The 20,648-nt window shown below is 40.1% G+C and overlaps 1 protein-coding gene across 4 annotated transcripts in view; it reads right to left on the reverse strand.

Annotated features, from left to right (window-relative positions):
• Nucleotides 1-20,004, reverse strand: part of ryr3 (ryanodine receptor 3) — a 159,617-nt gene extending 139,613 nt beyond the window's left edge. For all 4 annotated transcript variants that reach the window (XM_078173909.1, XM_078173908.1, XM_078173907.1 and 1 more), the window contains exon 1: nucleotides 19,870-20,004. In XM_078173909.1, coding sequence (XP_078030035.1) covers nucleotides 19,870-19,917 — 48 coding nt within the window. In that variant the 5' untranslated portion in view covers nucleotides 19,918-20,004. The remainder of the gene's footprint in view (nucleotides 1-19,869) is intronic.
• Nucleotides 20,005-20,648: the final 644 nt, after the last annotated feature.

Genomic DNA, 20,648 nt, shown 5'->3' on the forward strand with positions numbered 1-20,648 from the left:
TGTGACTGCTCAGGAGTCATGTTTCTCATAAATGTCAGGCAGGGTGCTAAGTGCAGGTTGAGCTACATGTTTTTAGTGAAGCTTAGCTAACAGCATGGACAGCAAAGTAGATACAGTGTAGATGTGTGAGAACTACAACCTGATAAGCCGCATGAAGACTGAGATCAGAGATTCAAATGTTAGTATATGATATGAAATTGAAGAATTTTTACAGAGCCTGTGTCCCTGTGTGAAATAAATGAACACACTCCACAGGTGGAGGTGGTTTTTCAGGGCCTTTACTTAAGTAAAAGTACTTCTACCACACTGTGAAAATACTCCATTACAGGTAAAGTAAAAGTCCAATGTTGAAAATGTTAAAAGTAAGTACAAAAAAAAAGTACTTAAATGGGAACTTGGGCATTTTTGAGTCTGGACCCTATTTTATCATGTTTTTGTGTCTGAGTGACTAATGGAGACAATTTTTGAAAGTGATTCAGTATTGAGAAAGATGCTGCAACCACAGCCACTGCAATGTAATCCCTATGGGCAATTGTACACCGTCAGTTTAGGTCCATTAAAAGCACTTGTTTTTGCCACTAACAGGCTCAGGTTGTTATTGGAAGTGTCTGAAAACATTACTGGAAAGACCTTACAGAGAAATTCTTCATCGTTTGTTGGTCTGTTTGTTTTGTGACCAAGGCTAACTCAAGGAGAAGTCTGCTTCTGAAATCTCGCAAGATGGGACTTCTTGTGGAAAAATCAACGATGAAAACACTCAGTGAAGTCGGAGGGAGGATGGCCAAGAAGAGTTTTTTGTGTTAAGGTACAGACAGTGAAATATGTGTCTTTTTCATACTACAATATGAAAATGAGATTTCAGAATGAAACGTCTTCTTAAGTGACACTTGGTTACAAACAGACCAGATCAAAATGAAGGTAAAGAAAAATGTTTAATTTCTCTGTAGGGTCTTTTCTGTAATGTTATAACAACAATCTGAGCTTGTCAGTGGCAAAAACACAAACTTCCAACGGACATATACTGACAGTGCACAATTGCCTGTAGGAATTATACTGCAGTCTGTTTTGCCGATGCAACTGGAGCGGTATCTGTTACTACTAGATTTATTTCACCCCCCAACACCCACCCAGCAGCACAAAGGATCTTTACAATCAGCACAGTTTCAGGGTGGGCACCCAAGATTAGAGTCTCAAATTCAGTATCCGACCAAATGTCTCCCCTTCTGTTCCTGAGATATGATGTCGAATAATGGCCCGAAAAGTGTTTTAGCAGAACATTATGATGTCACAGTGAACTTGACCTTTGACTTTTTGGATATAACATGTCATCACTGCATCATTACATCCTATCAGACATATGGGTGAAATTTTGTCATAACTGGCCAATAAATTCCTGAGTTATGGCCAAAAACATGTTTAGTGAGGTCACAGTGAGCTTGACTTTTGAGTCCAAGTGAACATTTGTGCCAAATTCAAGGAAAGTCCCTAAAGGTGTTCTTGAGACAAGAACATAACAATGCCAGATCACAGTGACCTTGACCTCTGACCACCAAATGTAATCAGTTCATTCTGAAGTCCAAGTGGATGTTTGTGCCAAATTTGAAAATATTCCCTTAAGGTGTTCTCAAGATATCACGTTTACAAGAATGACACATACAAGGTCACAGTGAGCTTGACCTTCGACTTATGATCAACAAAATCTAATACAGGAGTTCATCATTGAGTCCAAAGGGGCGTTTGTGCCAAATTTTAAGGAATTCCCTCACGGTGTTCCTGAGCTATCGCATTCACAAGAATGGGACATAAACGTTTATTTAAATAGTTACAAATTTACTTTCTGTCAATTATCTAATTGATTAATCCACAAATTATTTCAGCTGTAATTGTGTAAACTGTTAGGTAGTTTAATCTATTAGAAAACGTCATGTTTTATAAGCTCTTCAAATGTAGTAAAAAGTACAGTATTTTCCTCTGAGATATGGAAGCGTAAAAGCAGAAAGCAGCATTAAAAGAAAAGACTAAAGTAAAGTACAAACAGGGTTACCTCAAATTTGTGCCTAAGTACAGTACTTGATTAAGTTACATTCCATCACTGATACACTCATGAGTCATCCATCAACCACAAAACATCTGACTATAAATAATCAAGTTATTATTCACAATGTTCCAACCTTACAGTATGTTAAATATTTCAAACCTTGTGGAGCCGTAGGAAACGGGAGAAACAGTGAGAGTGTGAAAAGATGATTAAAGGCAGCGAAGAACCTGACAAAGTGCAGTGACAGTGAAAAACAGAACTTGAAGCCAAAACAAAAACAGATGAAGATGTTAAAAACAGGGAGAAAGACAGACACACAGAGAGGAGGACTGAGAAATTGGCTTTTAAGCAATTTGACATTTTAGCCCTACAGTCATTATTTTCGACAGCCAAAGAACCACAGTATTTCTGGTTTCAATTGAAAGTATGTCACCGCTCCATCTATTTATCAGATCTGTTAGTTAGTCAATACAGTCGGCCACACAGAATGCACCTGCAGCTGCTCCATACATCTCAAACTGATGGAGGGATACAACATCTCATCTCTATTTATAGACTGAGTACATTTGGTAATGTCTGACTGGCTCCTTAATTTAAATGATCTAAATCAGTGGTTCCCAACTGGGGGGTCGTGGTCCAAAAGTGGGTCGAGGGTGCATTTTTAATGGACCACTGACTTGCAAATGTGTCATGTTTGTTAAAAACAAAATTCATTTTTAAGTACAGTGAATTTCTGGTACAGAGCTTTTATTTTGAAGTGCTGTTTCCTGCTGTAGAGTGACTTACTAATGGATAGCTACTTGAAGAGACAGCAAACTAGCTTGACGGCATGATCAATCTCAAGTATGACACTGAATGTATTTTTAAAATCCTACTACTAACTTACAAAGCTTTAAATGGTCAGGCTCCGTCAAATCTTAGAGAGCTCATAGTGCCATATTATCCCACCAGAACACTGCGCTCTGAGAACGCAGGGTTACTCGTGGTCCCTAAAGTCTCCAAAAGTAGATCAGGAGCCAGAGCCTTCAGCTATCAGGCTCCTCTCCTGTGGAATCATCTTCCTGTTACGGTCCGGGAGGCAGACACCATCTCCACATTTAAGACTAGACTTAAGACTTTCCTCTTTGATAAAGCTTATAGTTAGGGCTGGCTCAGGCTCAGCTTGTACCAGCCCCTAGTTAGGCTGACTTAGGCCTAGTCTGACTAAATTTAATTTATCATGTTGATCTGTTCTGTACGACCTCTATTGCACGTCTGTCCGTCCTGGAAGAGGGATCCCTCCTCAGTTGCTCTTCCTGAGGTTTCAGGGCTTTTTTGGGGAGTTTTTCCTTATCCGCTGTGAGGGTCATAAGGACAGAGGGATGTCGTATGCTGTAAATCCCTCTGAGGCAAATTGTTATTTGTGATATTGGGCTTTATAAATAATGGCCTTGAATTAATAATTAAGGCAATATCTGGACCCCATGGCTGGACCAGATGGGAACCACTGATCTAGATCAATCTTTGAGGTGGTGGAATTATTATGTAAAACAACAACAACAAAAAACATACAAAATAAAAAATAAAGGTACAAAATGTACCACTGAGGTCTGCCAAGTCGTTTGACTGCAAGACTCATTCAGTGGTTCCACAGCTCACAGATCCATATTAACCTTACTCATAGTACTACTCGTCTCTAAAGGACAGACAGTGGACATCGAGCCAGTATCCATATAACTTCCAAGTCTTCATAAATTTCATAAATATTATTTGTCTATCAAGAAAAAGCAGGGCTCAGTAAATGTAGTAAATTAATAAAAGCCATGAAGACAGATGACCTTATAGTTTTTTTTCTAGACAAAAAGTAATAATTGTTTATATGTAGGACAGTATAATAAAAGGCATTCAAAATAAAAGCCCAATTCAGCAATCAAGATTAGTGTTGGTAGACGTGGAATGCTAGGAAAAAAATATTATGGTCATTAAATAAATGTAAGAATGTTATTGTCATGCAAAAAACTTTCTTCTGTTGTTACCAGAAGAAGTCGTTTCTAAAAATTAAAGTTTGGAAGTGAGCCATTAATTTGGACTCATATGTGTGTCTCTGGAGAAAGAGACAGACAACTAAAGATGGAGCCAGAGTAGAAGACAGACAAAAGGAGAATTACGCCCTTTCACTTTAAAACTCCCACATCGTAATAGCAGTTGATCTACTCAGTTAGACTATGTGTTTAAGCAGCAGTAGCAGTTCCACTGGGCCGTGTTTCCAATCATTTTCCACAAAAGCCAGTCTGCTTTCCATCATAACTGATTCATGAGATGTTTAAATTAATGAGATTTAAATCCACGTCTCTTAACCAAACAGCCGTTCAAGCTCCTGAGTTCAAACGGAATGAAGTCGACATGGAGCTACAGCGTGTGCTGCCTCAGCAGGAAATGTCAGTGTTCAGACTATTCTGTGTAAAATATTCATTTTAATGTTCTTTTATATGAACAAACAGCTTTACAGAGCACTCACATGCTTCATTACAGATAATGACATTAATGTGTGTGTTTCCTGAACGCAGATGAGACACATAATGGAGGACCAGCACAGAGGATATAGTCAGTCTTGTTCAGAGATGGTAGAGCCACAATCAGGTTATTGCTCTTAGCCTGTCTGTTCAGCTTCTAGATGCTTCTGTGTAGTGACTCACTGTGTGGTGCTTCCTGGCCTTAGCCAAGTTTGATTTAGGTCAAGGTTTCATTTCCATGACACGGGATAGATTTCATAAAAACTGTCAGATGTCTAATTGCCTCTACAAAAACTTAAAGGGGACCCATTATGCTCATTTTCAGGCTTGTATTTTGGGTTTCTACTGGAACATATTTACATGCTTTAATGTTTAGAAAACATGATATTTTCCTCATACTGTCTCTACTGGAACACCTGTATTCACCCTTTGTCTGAAAACGCTCCATTTAGCACCTGTCTCTTTAAGCCCCCTCCTGGTAAAGCCCAGACTGTTCTGATTGGTCAATGTTTCCAGGTCTTCCATCTATCTGTGTCTATGCATCGTTATTGCAGCCATGGGAATGATCCGAAATCGGGGCAGTGTATGTAATTTAAGCACTTGCAGTAGAACACCTAGAGCAGATGACCATATAAAGAAATCCATCACGAGCTGACACCATCTTGTAGCCAAAGTACATTGAAAACATTGGAAACAATATTAAAAACAGTCTGACGCCTGATGTTTCTGCTCACAGGGATTCATTTTACATTTGTTTACCTCACTGATTAGATCTTCGGCCACATTTAATATGAGCATCTGGCATCATAACATTATATGTGCCCTCTTATGAGGACATCACATTTTGGGTTTCCTGCACTTTATACTTTGTTCTGTTGTCCTCATTCATGGACACTTTTTGTGCCATCTAGTGGTAGTGAGAGCACAATGCACTAATCCATGTAAAAACAAGATGGCAGCCATCTCTGCCAAGTCAGTCTGCAGCTGATCCCGACACAAAAGTGGACAAGGTACAAAACGTGATCAGATTTTATGGTTGAAACTTGTTTATTTATAATTAATAATGTTTGTAGTTTGATATGGCAACACATTTGACCAATTTTAGTAACAGTAACAAGCTAAAACGCTGTTAATTCTTAAGTACTTGTCTTAGGACATTGGGACTTAATCACCATCTTGTTTGAGGATGTTGGGACCTATTAGGTGTGACAGACTGTCTCTACAGACAAAAGGACATTCCTTGCTTGGAGTATGAACCAAGGACAATTCATCCAGAGTTACAAAACATACAAATCACAAGAGTTTTAGAGTTGTTGCATTATTTGTAACTAGGTTTTTGCACACCAACGTTCATTGACATAAACATTTTTATACTTTACTAGGAACCGTGACTATTAAAGATAAACCCAACATCCTCATATGAGGACTTTAATTTTTTTTCTAAAACTACTTCCTTATCAGGTTCTACTGATCCCAAACAGCTCGGAGGCATTAAAAATGTGTCCCAAAAAGAACCTACGGTTTCAGGAGCATGTGACAGAAATAAGAAAAAGAATCTTCGATAGTGCGTTTTGATAGTGTGTCCAAGGACAGACTTGCCAGTCCAGTAGCTCACCACATATACGCCTGAGGATGTCATCTTTTAAAACACTGTCATTCCCTGGCAGTTATTTAGCATTCGCACCATGTTTACACCAATATGCCTGGTTATTTTGTCTTGTTTTCATCTATAATTATTGCCACAGAAGAATTTCAAACACATCTTGACCTTTAAGAGATGCATCACAAAGGCAGGTAATCACACCCTCAGAGAATCCTCAAAGATGTTTTGACAAAGAAGTATTAAAAAAATGTTTTCAAAGAGTAGAAATCTTTCTGACCTCAGGATTTACACACAGAGATTTGTCATTGAAGATTCATTTAACATTATGCCATCGCTGTCACATGTCATGTGCAGACATATTTGCATGCAGAATGTGTAGGCGTGCATATGCAAGTGTGTGTGTGTGCGCGTCTGAGACGACATCATGGGTCAAAATGAATTATTTACTGCACATATGAGCTCCATATTAAGTCAAGCAGGTTTTGCCCCACAGTACACTGCCATGGATCACAGACTCCAAGATTTATATGGTGTTCCTATAACAAATTGGATTTTCTTGGCTTAGTTTGTATGCATATTGCTTTAGAGCAACTTCAAATAATAGAGGCCCCCCATGCGTGCAAGGCTGAGGCGTCCACCTCAGCAGAAGTGCTGAGAAATAGAAGGGGCCTCTGGTCAGGGACGAAGCTGGAGCCTCTCTAAAGTCCATCATCCTGTCTGATGAGACAGAGCGGACTTAGGCAAGATGTAGTGGAGTGTGAAGAGGCAGAGAGGATTGTGTATGTGTGTGGCTGTGAGGTGAAAAAGTGCAGAGATCAGGTAAAGAAAAAACATTCACCTGAAGCCAACTTAAGCCTTCTTTTCTCCCACTAAGCTCTTAGCTCATGACCCAGGCGGACAGTTGCTTTAACCCTCCATCTTGCCATTACTGGGAGAAATCTGATGCAAACTTGCATGATTTCAGCCCTGGAAGACGGCGATGTGATAAGGCCAGCACTTTTTCTTCAGAACAGATTTTGCAGAGGTCAGATTTTCACTTCTCAGACAGACCGAACAGCTATGGGTCAATAAGAGAACATGACACAAGATAAATTAAATGAGCATTTAAGTATTTCACAATACATCAGCGGCGGCCTGTGACAAGGTAAACCTCCCTCCCTTACAAGCGCTGGAAATGGTTTCCAGATCCATCAAGCAACAAGATGTCATCTCTAGACTGCAGCTGTCACGGTTGGGTGCACACAGCAAATAGAAATGGTGTTTCTAAGATGTTGGCGGGCTTACTGAGAAAGTAAAGATGAGTTAATTATTAGCAAGATGACAAACAGAATTATGTTTTCCCACAGTGAAACATCCTCAAATCCTGTCCTGTCAGGAAATAAATTAAGTGGGATCAGTAATTCAAACAATGGATCATTTCTTGGCAGCAATCGTGACAAATTGGGGTTGGACATGATTGAGTCCTCGCTTATCGTTACTATGAGATGCCCTCGAGCAAGGCACTTCATGCCCAACTGCAGTAGAGCTCTTCAGTGACTGTATACTGTATAAGGGCTGGCAAATTTTCAATACATTATTAGCATCAGGACACGAGAATGAAATATTGAAAATTTGAATAAATGCATAAATAAATGAAATGAAATAAAAATAAAATGGTAATTTTAAACTCTTAATATTTAACTTAATTAACTTAAAGGAGCTATATGTAAGAAATCTAAAGCAAATAGTCGTTAAATTTTCCGAATATGTCACAGAGACTAAGGAATAATGTTCATATAACATACTGATCTCATCGACAACAATAGTACAGCCAGAATATTCGCATTTAAAAAAGCATTTTTACGGTCCGCAAATCATGTTTATGTTTTGAATTTGTGTTTTGGCCTGTTGCGCCACCGTCTACCAGTCACACAGTCAGTAGAGTCTCAGCATCAGTTACAGTTACGACTGAGCTACAATGGCTGACGGTGCAATTAACCTCGTTATGATTCCCAAAAACAGCAAGACAAAACTCGAGGCAAAGCGAGGGTCTATATGAGATGCTTGTGAACACTGGAGACGGTTGAAAACGGAGAAGAATTTGAAATCGGATGTGGAAGTGGCTACTCTTCTCCTCGACAGGTAAGCTTTAGCCAATCATACATTGTAGCCCATGTGCAGGTGGGTCATCAACCCAGCTGATTTTTTTGAGAAACAAACGTTAGCAGCACGGCAAGCAGCATTAGCAGTGTTCCGGTACATAGCATTAGCAGCCGGCTCCTCCTCCGCTGTATCCCGGCAGCAGCGTTAGCAGCAGAGAAGCCGGCCTTGCTCGAACGGTCCGCTGGAAAACCGAAGATCAAGGACGCGGCGATGCGGCCCTGCCATGGCAGCCGCCCGTGGGCAAACAAATCAGTCTCCAGCGTGCCGCTGTCCAGAGACCTCGAATCTGTAGGGGAGGGGGGGCGGACACAACTCACAGCAGTATTTTGAATTTGAGTGCAGTAACCGTTTTGGCCACATTCTTACATACTGTGCCTTTAAGTATTTCACTGCTGGAAAGATGGTCTTTTCATAAAGCTAGGCTGTCTCTCACTGGTGGGTGACGTAACGCAAAGCTTGGTTGTTTTTCCACTGGAAACAATATGGCGGCTGCTAACAAACAATCTCAAATTGCAGTTAAACAGCCAGTTAAAATATGTTTCTGAAAACATCTGAAAGCTCTGTGTGGCCATGGTGGTGGGTATATGAAAAAACGTTCCACTGAGCCAGCCAAAATCCACTGAATGACACATTTCTTGTAACCCAGCAACAAGCCCCTAAAAAGAACTAGGCTTCAAATCTTAACTTGGCTATAATCAATATTCTTATAATAACACTGTCTACAATGACAAAGGGAAAACAATATGAAAGTTTCAGGTCCATGTTTAGCTCTCCGGCCCACAACTGTATTGTTTCAGCTCCTTGTTACTGCTCTCGTAGCATCATTTTTGGCCACAGCAGGCGGCTGTTTCCAGCAAAATGCTCCAAAATCTCACTACACACTCTACATGCTCAACACCAAACAGTAAACAGACACAGTTAGCAACTAGCTGGTGAACATAATGGAGAATTTAGCAGCTAAAGAGCAAGATATTTTCCTCAGGAGTTGGTGGAGAACAAAACAGAGCAAAAACAGAGTGAATATTGGGTTTAGATTTGTCAGGTGGACATAAACATGACTCCAAATGAATGATAATGTTGCTGCTGGATGTGCTAATAAGCAACTCTTTGCTAAAAAGTTTGCCATATTGATTTAATATGTGACGATATGTAAATGATGTGTTTACAACATGTTTATGCTGCCCTCAAGTGGCCAAAAAGATTACACTGCAGGTTTAAGAATTTCACTTTAACATTAAATATTCATGACTAAATATCGGTGTTTAAAGTTAAGTAAAAGTGTTAATGAAAAGCATTTTAAGTAGAATTTATTAAGTGTAAAAAACTTGACTGTGTTGTTGTTTGATCAACTGAACATCCCACCTACTGTCATCAGATTCCAATTCAGATGATGCTTAATTCTGATTGGTGCATGTTATCACCTTTTCCAAACTGAGCCACTTCGAACTCGCAAAAAGAACTTAAAGGGAAAAGGACACGGAAATTTCTCAACAGCTAATAGTGTTCAAACTATGTCAGAAAATAATGTGTTCATCTGGGATCCCATTACACACAGTGAGACATTTTCAAGGGCCTTTAAGGTGGATTAGTAAAGGCCACAAACAATGCTAACTGGTCTGTGGAAGAAAACCATTACGGCCACAGAGCTGACAACAAACTGAACCATACTGGTGTTACATGAAAATGAACCAACTGACCTGAGGGACACTCACAAAGTTAAGAGGCTCTGCACCTTTTTCAGCCCTCTGCTGATTAATGATGGTAATTATTTGGGTTGAGAGTCCACTCACGCCGCTGCTGCTCTTACTGGGATTCTACTGCAAACACTGTCTGGACTGCAACAACAACACACTGCACAATGGTTCCTGCTGTAACTGAAATATCAATGTCAAATTAGATTAAAGTCATTTGTATTTTGAGTTATGATATGAGACTTGATGCACAGAGTATGGAATGATATTGATGAGTAAGTGCATTTGGAACCAATTATTCAAATGAGGTATTGATTTGATTCTATAATGTTTGCTAATTACAGTAAAGGGAAATCTGAGACTGCAAAAGAGGCAACAGCAGAGACAATGGCAAAAATATTTCATAGGCCAAGTCAAAAAATATGACCAGAGAAAACAGAGAAAAGGGCCGTGGTATTTACTTTTGCTAAATAGGTAAAAACCTACAACTACCAGAATGCACTGCGCCTCACTTGACCAATAAACACTCTCACTGGTATGTGATGTAATGTGAGCTTGGCTGTTTTGACACATGAATCAATATGGCAGCCAGCTGGTAACAAACAATCTCAAATTACAGTTAAACAGTACACTCAGATATATTTCTGAGAACCTTTTAAGCGAGAAATACGCAACGCAGTAACAGAATCTTGATTTTTATTTGATCAGCACTGCTTAGTTTTAGCATTTGATCTGACTTTGAGACAAAAAAGAGAGGGCTGGTTCTCTCTTTCAACTGCTTATATACGCTTCTCTTGCATAGGAAAATGCAAAGTACAATCTGTAGTTTGTGCAACAGTCCTAGATCTGGGCGCTGGTAAGATGGAGGGAAGTTTAGGAGAGTTGATTAACACATACTACCCACATTGTTATGATACAAAGCTGGTTGAAAATGAGCAAAGTATCCCTTTCAGTAAATGACTAATCATATTGATATGGAGCATTTTGGGAATGAACACTTGCATAAGGCTAAACCTGTAGCCACACACTAAAATGACAGGAGATCCCTGTGTGCCACTTTAATCATGTATGAACTCCAGTTCAGGGTTGAGCACAGAGAAATGCAATAAGACTTTCTGGAGAACCGAAGAGCACTGAATGATACACCCAAGCAAGAGAAGAGGTCCATGTTGATTTTAAGCTCAAATAAGCTGTTCAGTGTTTACTCACAAGTTCTTAATCTTATCCTGAAGCTAGTTTCATCTTCAAACAAATCCATATCAGTGACGTAAGGTCCTGCCACCTTTACTCAAGGTCACTTAAATGACAGCAGGCTCGCCGTCCTTCAGCGCTGACGACTGTGGAAAGCCGGAACTGCCAAAGAACACACTGTTGCTCTGCCATCACAACTGGCTCAGTCAATATGGAGGAAATCCTTCCCGTTCAATTTAAATCACTCTGAGTGAAGTTCACCTGATGCCACAGGACAACGCTGCCTCTCTCTCTCTCTCTCTCCTCCCAGCTCTCATTGACGAGGCAAACTTTGCAAGGTTATCAACTACTGCATTATCGTAAATGCTGCATACTGTGCTGGAATGATGACTCCATGACTCTGAGACTATATAGACTTTCTTTGCCCAGAGAAATTACAAGTCCACAGTACACCGTACTTTCCATTATTCCAGGATGTGTCAGCTTAGTTGAGGTCTCTGCGTTTAATTTCCAACTATCAGAAGAAGCCATATGCTCACATTCATTCTACAGGATACCTTCTCCTTAGACTCCTTGATATGAAACTATTCTTATTAGGTTTAGGGAGACATGCAGTGCAGCCAAGGTGATATTTTTTTTTTTTTAAATCTTTATGATTATCACTGAAAACTGAACTGATAACTGAAACTCATGTGATCACTAAACCAGCTGTTTCCAAGGTCTACCATGAACTTCAGAAGTTGAAATTTGTGTAGTCATGTATAAATATGTCCATCTCACTCATGATTTGCCGAGCGTTTTCTAAAACTTTTGTAAGTCTTCCTCACACGTTCACCCACACTCTACAAGACATTCTAAGGACTTTAATCCTCCATATTGTCAGACTTCTCTTAGTCAATATTCATTGAAATACAGAGGACCATCTCTTTGGAACAACCTTCTTCCACCTCTACAATCATCATCTACATTATTGTTGTCTAGAACTCTTGCTTAGTAATGCAGTCTTCGCTTTTATCATTTTCTTTGTATGTATAATTGTTATTTAACAGGGGAGGTATCTTCATAAGCCAATTTTGGCTTCTAACCTCTACTACAAAATATTTTAACTTTTAAAATTTCTTTTTTTCATGTATTTTCTATACATGGATGTGCAACTAAACTAAACTACACTAAACTGAACTAAACTTTGAAGCATACATGGATGCCATTCCTCAAGTGCAAAATAAATACCAGCAATTCAATGTCAGCTCTGTCTGCTGATGAAAACCAATTTTTGCATTTCTGTTTGATTGTTTTAAAGTTGATGACACATGCTTATACTGTAATCTTATTCTCTATTCTCTATTCTGGTAGAGTGTCTGCCCGCCCCATGTACCATAGGCTGAGTCCTTACCACAGCTGCTCCAGTTCAATTCCAACCCGCAGCCCTTTGCTGCATGTCTTACCCTGCCTTTCCCTTCTCTTCTGTTAATCTCCAATTGTCCTATCAAATAAAGGCAATATAGTCTTATTAAAGATAAAATTGCCTTTGACAAAATGGACCTAAAGGTGAGATTGTTTGTCCAACTGTTGGACAATCTTGACAAAACAATGTTTCAAACAATTTTCATAAAATATAGTCTGGTGGGAACTAAGTATCACTCACACACAAAAGCCGAAACCTAAAAATAATATAGGATACAAACCATTGTTTTCAGTGTCAAAATGAAAAATGTGCAAATTTGTAGCATTAAAGGTCCAATGTGTAGGATTTAAAGGCTTCTGATGACAGGAATGGTATATACTAATCATCACTGTGTTTTCATTAGTTTGTAAACAAATAAGACTTGTATTTTCATTACCTCAGCATAAGCATTTTATATCTACTTACAGAGTGGGTCTCTTCCACAGAGTCTGCCATGTTGTTTCTACAGAAGCCCAGAATGGACAAATCAAACACCAGCTCTACACAGGGCCATTCACGTTTTTTTATTTTCGCATCAGCCACTGTAGTTTCAGTTCTGCCACCTCACTGCTAGATACCACCAAATCCTACACAGTGGACCTTTAATATAATTAGTAGGAGGCAGAATTGTCCACGGAGCTAGAATATCATTGTTAAACCATCAGGCTACGTTTGGGTTTTTTAATGTATGCATTAGTTCAGTGTGTTTGAGGTACCAGTTTCATCTCAGTTTCATATTTCATTACGTCCTACTTCCAGGCAATCACCTCACATCTGCAAAAATAAACTGAAGATTCCCCTAGAAAATTTGTTCTAAAAAAAAGTGCCACAGAAACTATTTTAACTTATTCCGAAGATCTCATGTTACATTAAGTTGGGTCCGACACTGTAACGTTTGTATTTACCACGTCTTCATTTTCACTGACACTCGACTCCACTTGTCTTTGACAACTCTTCAACCAGTTACATCAGAGAAGCAACCTTCGTGGGAACATGAGCTTACACTCTTAATTCTTTGATTTAAGATCCACAACCTTAACTCAGTTCTTCTCAGGCCATCTACATGCATTACTCAATTACTGGACGTACTCCTCAGTGATAAGCCCTAAGTGAAAACATTAAAGCGAACACAACGCTTCCGAGCTCACCACAAACCTACCGCAACACATTCATCATTTTAATGCATTTGAAGATTTACTGGAACACATGCTGTGGTCATTTCAAAGCTCAGTGACACTGTCCATCACTCCGACGTTTTAAGCTTTAGTGCAAACAGTATATCACCGTGTGGTATCAAGCTTTTGATTTCTAAATGCTACTTTATCCCCATAAACATGGTGTTAAAGAGTCACTGGTCTTGTGCTGCCCTGACTCAAGCACTTCCCCTGGTGTGGTTCGGTGCCAGCGGAGCAGAGCTGTATGTGCTGTGGAAGCATCATCTTTAAAAAGGCTAAATTTAAACCCCCAGAGTCCTTGCCTTGGTATGCAGAAGGCTTCCAGAACAACATAAACTCCAAATAAGCCCCGAGTAGCTACTGGTGGACTGCGAGCCTCGATCATCTTGTTTTAAAAAGGTGTAACAGTAGCTCACCTGGAAAAGTAAGTTTAAATTACACATCGTGTCTCTAAAAAGTTCAGCAAATAACAAAATACACCTTGTTTGACCTTTAGCTTAACCCTGCTGCAGTAACTGTAGCTACGCCTGCAAAGCTTTCCATTCTCACACAGTGCACACACGCAGTTTACAATGATAACTGTGGAAACTTTACCATAAGGAAATTCTCAGCTATTTAAGAAACAAAGGGTCTCTAATTTCAGACAGCAATACAACAAATTTCTAGGTAATTTTTTAAAATAAATTCTAAATGAAAAATAAATTATATTACTTTTTTTATTCAAATCAACTCAAAACAAAAATTTCACAAAAACTGGCTTTTATTATCATTTCGATCCAGACTGATGTTGATGGACAGTGCTTGTCAGTACACTCTTCAGCCTTTGAGCTATACATTGAGCAAATATTTAAGCATCAAGCCATTTAAGTGTTACAGGTGTCCAATTTGGAGTCCTTAAATTTGCCACTAGGTTCCTTTTAAAGTATTAAGGGGATAGATTTCAGTGAAATTAGACAAATACCAACCAAGTCGGCAGAATAAATGTCGGCATTTCTGCACATTCTCTACATTTCATATGTAGTGGATATGTTGAAACTTCACATTTCTTTACACTTCAATTTTCAGTTTTATCACGTGACAGTGCTGTGGTTAATGTGTGGCTATGTTTAGGCTCAAAACCACTTAGTTACAGCTAAGACGAGATCATATTTTGGCTTAAAACACCTGCTTTTGTTGCTACCAACACGACTGAATATGTCCCGAACCTGCTTTTGTTGGTCTCAGACAGAGGTCTGCTGCTGTCTGCGGCCTGGCAGAAGTCTCGCCTAGGTGTCACACTATCCACCATCCCCTCCTGCTCCTGATGACAAACTCAGCTCATATGAATGTAATCAAAACTACATTACTTTAAAGATGTTGATATGATGAATATGAAACGTACAAATGTAACATATCCGTGTTTTGCAGAATCGTACATTGCCAGCATTTTATTCTGGGGACTGGGCTGAAAAATACACAACACTGTTGGAAAAATTAAAACAAGAAAGCAATGATTTTCCAACTAAATTAAAGAATTCTTGATAGAAGTCAATGGGTATTTAAGTTTAATTTAAAATACATTACAGCAGGAAAAATCCCCACTTTTGATGCTATGTTTTAAAATTTTATTTTTAACCCAAAATGAGGGAATATTTCGCACATGTATTTTCAAAAAAGTGCGTAGGAGAGGGCCGAGAAGAATTAAACTTGTAGAAAAAATTGCAAAAAATAATGACTTTAATGCTGCTGCAACGTTTCGGTGACTAGACCTTCAACAGGCAAACAGTTTTGTAACAAAGAGAAGCCATCTTAAGTAGGAGTAGCTGTGAGTTTGCCAGGCATTACATCAGCATGTGGGGAAATCCAAAGCTTAGCATGCCTACATATGCTACGCTAAGATTGGACAATCACTATTTGGGGTGAGTGGTCAGTTTTAGCTCGACCACAAAGAAATCTCCAATAAAACCTAAAAAAGTATTCACCCGAAGAAATGACAACGTAGACTTGTGTCATTTCAGCAAAGAAGCCAGTTAATAATAATAATTCTTTGTTTAATGTAAAGGCATTGTTTCACATAGCAGCACAATCAGTAAGTACCAATACTGCAAATAACACAGGTGACTAAACATCATTTTCTGACGCCACTGCAATTATCAGTGTTTTATAACACTGCACTTAACAGACTGAGAACATGACTTGCACATTTTCTGATTCCTGCATAAATTAAAGACAGAACAGTGTTGTTTGAAGTAGAAGCCAAAGCTGAGCACTGATGATACCCACCAAACCACCAAAGTAAATACTAGTTTGTTGTCCTGTGCATGTGTGAACTGAAGTGCATCATTTTCCCATTCAACATTAAATCTTGGGAGAGTTAATGAGCTGTCCAGGAAAAGTCACTCCTAATCAGTGAGCAAAGAATTTCATGCACTGTGGGGGTTCTTCTTTTGCCATCCATTACAACTTTTGTATGTCCATTATTGGCATCAGTGTGGGTCTATAATGTTGCAGGAGGGACTGCTGTCTTTATGTCGCAGTAGAGGTGTAACATTTTCCTCAGTTTCCTTTGACAGAGAGGCTCTTATCGCTGCCAGCTTTCCCAACGTTACACATCAACAGCAAGGTGAGACAGCGTCCGTCCTGAAATTGAATCACAATGTCTGGACTTCTGTCAACACCTGACAGTCATATCCAATAACAAGAGACTTTGCAATTTTATTCCTTATAAATATCTTGACTCGGAAAAAAAATTGAGAACCTGACAACAGCTGCAGATTTCAACACATTTGGTCCTGCAAATGTTTTCCTTCCAATAACTGGAACAAGCACAACACTACAAATGCAATCCATGAAACAAAAGACCCGGCAGTTGTACACAGGCTTACACCATGACGTTCAACAGATTGTTCAATTATCGCTCTTATTTTAGGGCTTCCTGTGAGGGCGTGTTTCACTCAAGGCTGAGGTTTGATAACAAGGCTCTGTGGAGCTCAGGGGAAACCCCCCTCTCAAACTGCTGTTGTCATCAGATAACCAGGATGCCATTGTGACAGTAGAATCTGAGAGGCATGGGTCAGCATATCACTGGCATCACAAATAGTAGGAGCTGTTAACTACAGGGTCCCGCCTGCCACTAACAACCAGCCAAGACTTCAAGGGGATTACATATAGATTAATAATACTGCTGCGGTGTATATCAACATCTCAAAGCCAAGACTGAGGAGTACAATGTCGTTAGGCTGTCAGCCAAAATGGACGTCAATGTAAAATGTCACTTAGAATGATCAAACCAGCATGTTTGCATGTTTGAGATACTTAAAAAAAATCACATCTTATAAGTGAAGATTGGTTTTAATCGTGATGAAATATATGTCTTAAAACTAAGTATAATTTTTTTCAAGCCAGGCAAGGGGATCTAGTGAGAGAAGATAAGTTGCATCATGGGAAATGTAGGATCCAGGAAAGAACTACTTCTTGTAGTTCTACTGCTTCTGCTGCTACTGTTTAAAAGCCCCATAACTTTATGAAAGGAAACATGACAATAAATTGCTGGAGTGTTGTTTTTTTTTTTTCTCGGTGTTTATATCTGCAAAGCATGAGAATCTTTACAAGCACAGCAAAAACTAGCTTGAGTTACATTGCACGTCACAGCTAACAGGTGTTTGACATTTTTTGTCCATGTTACTTTATTGTGGTAGTGCAGTTTAAAGGAGCAGTGTGTAGGATTTAGTGGCATCTAGTGGTGAGAATTACAGATTGCAACCAGCTGAAAGTTCTCCCATGTGCCAAGTTTGAACTCTTGCTTAAGATTCTGTCAATGCTCATTGTTCAGGGGGATTTTACCATGAGCAGAATTAACCACAGAGGTCTCTTTCTCTCCAAAACAAACAGACTTTGTGATTTAATCGAGTAAAAATAACATATAAAGCAGTTTCACATTAAAAATCAGTGTTTTTCCAATGCTGTTTGGCACATCGTGGATAGGCCACTAACCCAGCACCTGCTAATGTGTGCTCACAATTTTTCTCTGATATCCTAAGATCCAAATGTTTAGAAGATTTTTACCAGGAGCAGAATTATCCACAGAGGTCTCTTCCTCTCCAAAACAAACATTCTCTGTGATTTAATCTGGTGAAAACAACATATAAAGCAGTTTCACATTAAAAATCAATGTTTTTCCAATGCTGTTTGGCACTACCCAGATAGGCTGCTAGCCCAACACCTGTTAGTGTGTGCTCACCCTTTTTCTCTGATAACATAAGTTCCAAATTTTAAGAGGATTTTTACCAGGAGCTGAATTATCCGCAGAGGTCTCTTGCTTTCCAAAACAAATGGACCAGGGGATGTAAACCGGTAAAAACACTGCATAAATCAGTTTCACGTTAAAAATCAATGTTTTTCCAATGCTATTCAGCTCGCCAGAGAAAGGTCGCTATCCCAGCACCTGCTAATGTGTGCTCAACTTTTTTTCTCTAATAACTTAAGATCCAAACGTTCAGGAGGTTTTTACTGGGAGCTGAACTATCCACAGAGGTCCCCTCCACTAAAAAACAAATGGACCCGGTGATATAAACCAGTAAAAACACTGAATAAATCAGTTTCACGTTAGAAATCAGAGTTTTTTCAACACTGTTCGGCTTGTCACCAAGCTAACTACAGCGGCTGAAACTAAAATACAAAAATGCGGATAATCCTATCTCAAGCCAGGTTGGTTTGTCCGCTCTTGGTTACTGTAGAAACATGGTGGTGCAACATGGCGGACTCTGTGAGTGAGGACCCACTCCTTATGTAGATATAAACAGCTCATTTTAAGATAACCAATCACAACGATTCTCATTTCACGTGATTGTTCACTAAAGAAAACAAACTTATTATATTCCATCTCTGCCAATACATCCCCTAAATCCTACACACTGGACCTTTAAGTACAAAATAAGTCTGCAGTGCATGACCCCACTACATATCCTACAGAAATAAATGGAAACCAGTGGCAGCCTGAGCAAAACACTACAAATCCATACCACTAAATCACAGCAGTGTTATGTGAGTGATTTGTAGGAAATGGGCGAAAACGTGCAAAACTGCTGGTATAGTTCTTGTAATGCTGAATCTTAAATTCCTTATTTAGACAGCAACAGATTTCAACCCAGGAATAAAGTCAAAACAAACTGCTATACATAAAGAAAGTTGTGTTTTATAAATCGTCAGAGACAGAAGGTTCAATGTTTTCCATAACATTATACCTATTACAGGATGCTTGACGATTCAAACTACAGGGTACTCTTCCACAAATGTACAACACTGCAGAGTGAAAAGGATCAGGACAATAAAATAAATCATATCTAAGCTATATGGTATGAAACCAGGTGGGCACCCCAGCTGAGCATGTTGCATGTGTCATAACTGAGCCTCATTGCTCTCCATGCAGCACCTGGGTCACACAGCTTCAACAGGCAGGAGAAGAATACTGCGCGACAGATATTCCCACCACACCAACATACAAGCTGTCATATCATTTACAGGGATAACTGCTGTGCATAACCACATAGAGCAGGGACAACGTAAGCAATCTGCGTCAAACAACTAAAATAGTAATCAGCAGGAGGTGGCTGGTGGCTGGCGAGCACAACTTATTGAAACTCCTCTCCCCGGGGAGAATAAAAAAAAAGTAAAAGGCTGCAAAATATAAATGTTTCTGCAACAAGGCGTTCCCGGAGAAGAAAGCGATGAAGGGTGGAAAAATGAGAGAGGGGCACATGTTATGAAATGGCCAAGAGCTTGTGAAGTCATTTTTGCCCTTGCACCAGCAGACGGGAGTCTCATTGAGATTCCCCACATCAAGAGTCCTGTCGACAGGTGCGCCGTGGCCGCGGGGTGCAGCGCTGCAACCTGCGGCAACTTCCACAAAAATCATCAATCATGCGCATGCAAAGTCAAAAATCAACCACTGACGATGCATTTCCTTCCCAAAACTTCCACATTAATCCAACTTCTACGGGTGATTAACTTAATTGGCGGTGCAGTGTGCCGCCACTGAAGGCGTTAATTGGCGAAACTGGAGTGCGCGTTAGAGCACGACTCGGCACCGCACCGATGGAAATTATCTTTACTTACAGTTCTCAAGAACTGGATCTCGTCTTCCCCTTCTCCGCCCTCAGCCATGGCTGTGAAGGAGCCTGCTCAGACTCTGGAAGCCACCACTGACTGCCGGCAGAAACGCGATGCTGTGCCTCTCAATCCGATATTAGCATACAGCTCATCCACAGCCATATAGGGCAGCCCGGCCGAGCCCCCCTCCTCCTCCTCTCCTCTCCTCTCCTCTCTTCTCTCCTCTCCTCTCCCACCTACCTACCCCCTCTTCCTCCTCCGCCCTCCTCCTCTTCCTCCCCCTCCTCCCTCCCTGCGCCCAGACGCCAGCAGCAGCAGCAGCAGTGCGGACCAGCGAGCGGACGGAGCCGGGGCATCAGAGGACGAACCCCCGGTGGTGATGCTGCTCTGCTGCTCCTGCTGCTCCTGCTCCTGATGATGCTCAGGAGCCAAAACAGGCTGCTACTACTTTTTAAACATTTGCGGTGAACCCCCTTTTTGCAAAATTGAGTCAGCAGTTTTTTACCGGCTCCCTGTCTGACAATGACGCATGGTGGTCAGATGAATGGCAGCAGACTGGCTGCATTCAAAGTTATGAATGGCTCTGTCTCTCACCTCAGCCATGCACACACATGCACACACCTGACACTTGTGGCACCTGTGATAGCACACTACCTACTGGCTTGCTTGATTGCTTATCTCCCTATCTGGGCTATATTTATGCACATGCTACTTTAGCCTCTCTTGTTTGCCAGCTTGCTTATTCATCTCCTTTCTTGCTTTGCTTATTCATGTGAGAGGAAAGT

The sequence above is a fragment of the Epinephelus lanceolatus genome, chromosome 13 (genome assembly GCF_041903045.1).
Source record: "Epinephelus lanceolatus isolate andai-2023 chromosome 13, ASM4190304v1, whole genome shotgun sequence".
Lineage (NCBI taxonomy): Eukaryota > Metazoa > Chordata > Actinopteri > Perciformes > Serranidae > Epinephelus > Epinephelus lanceolatus.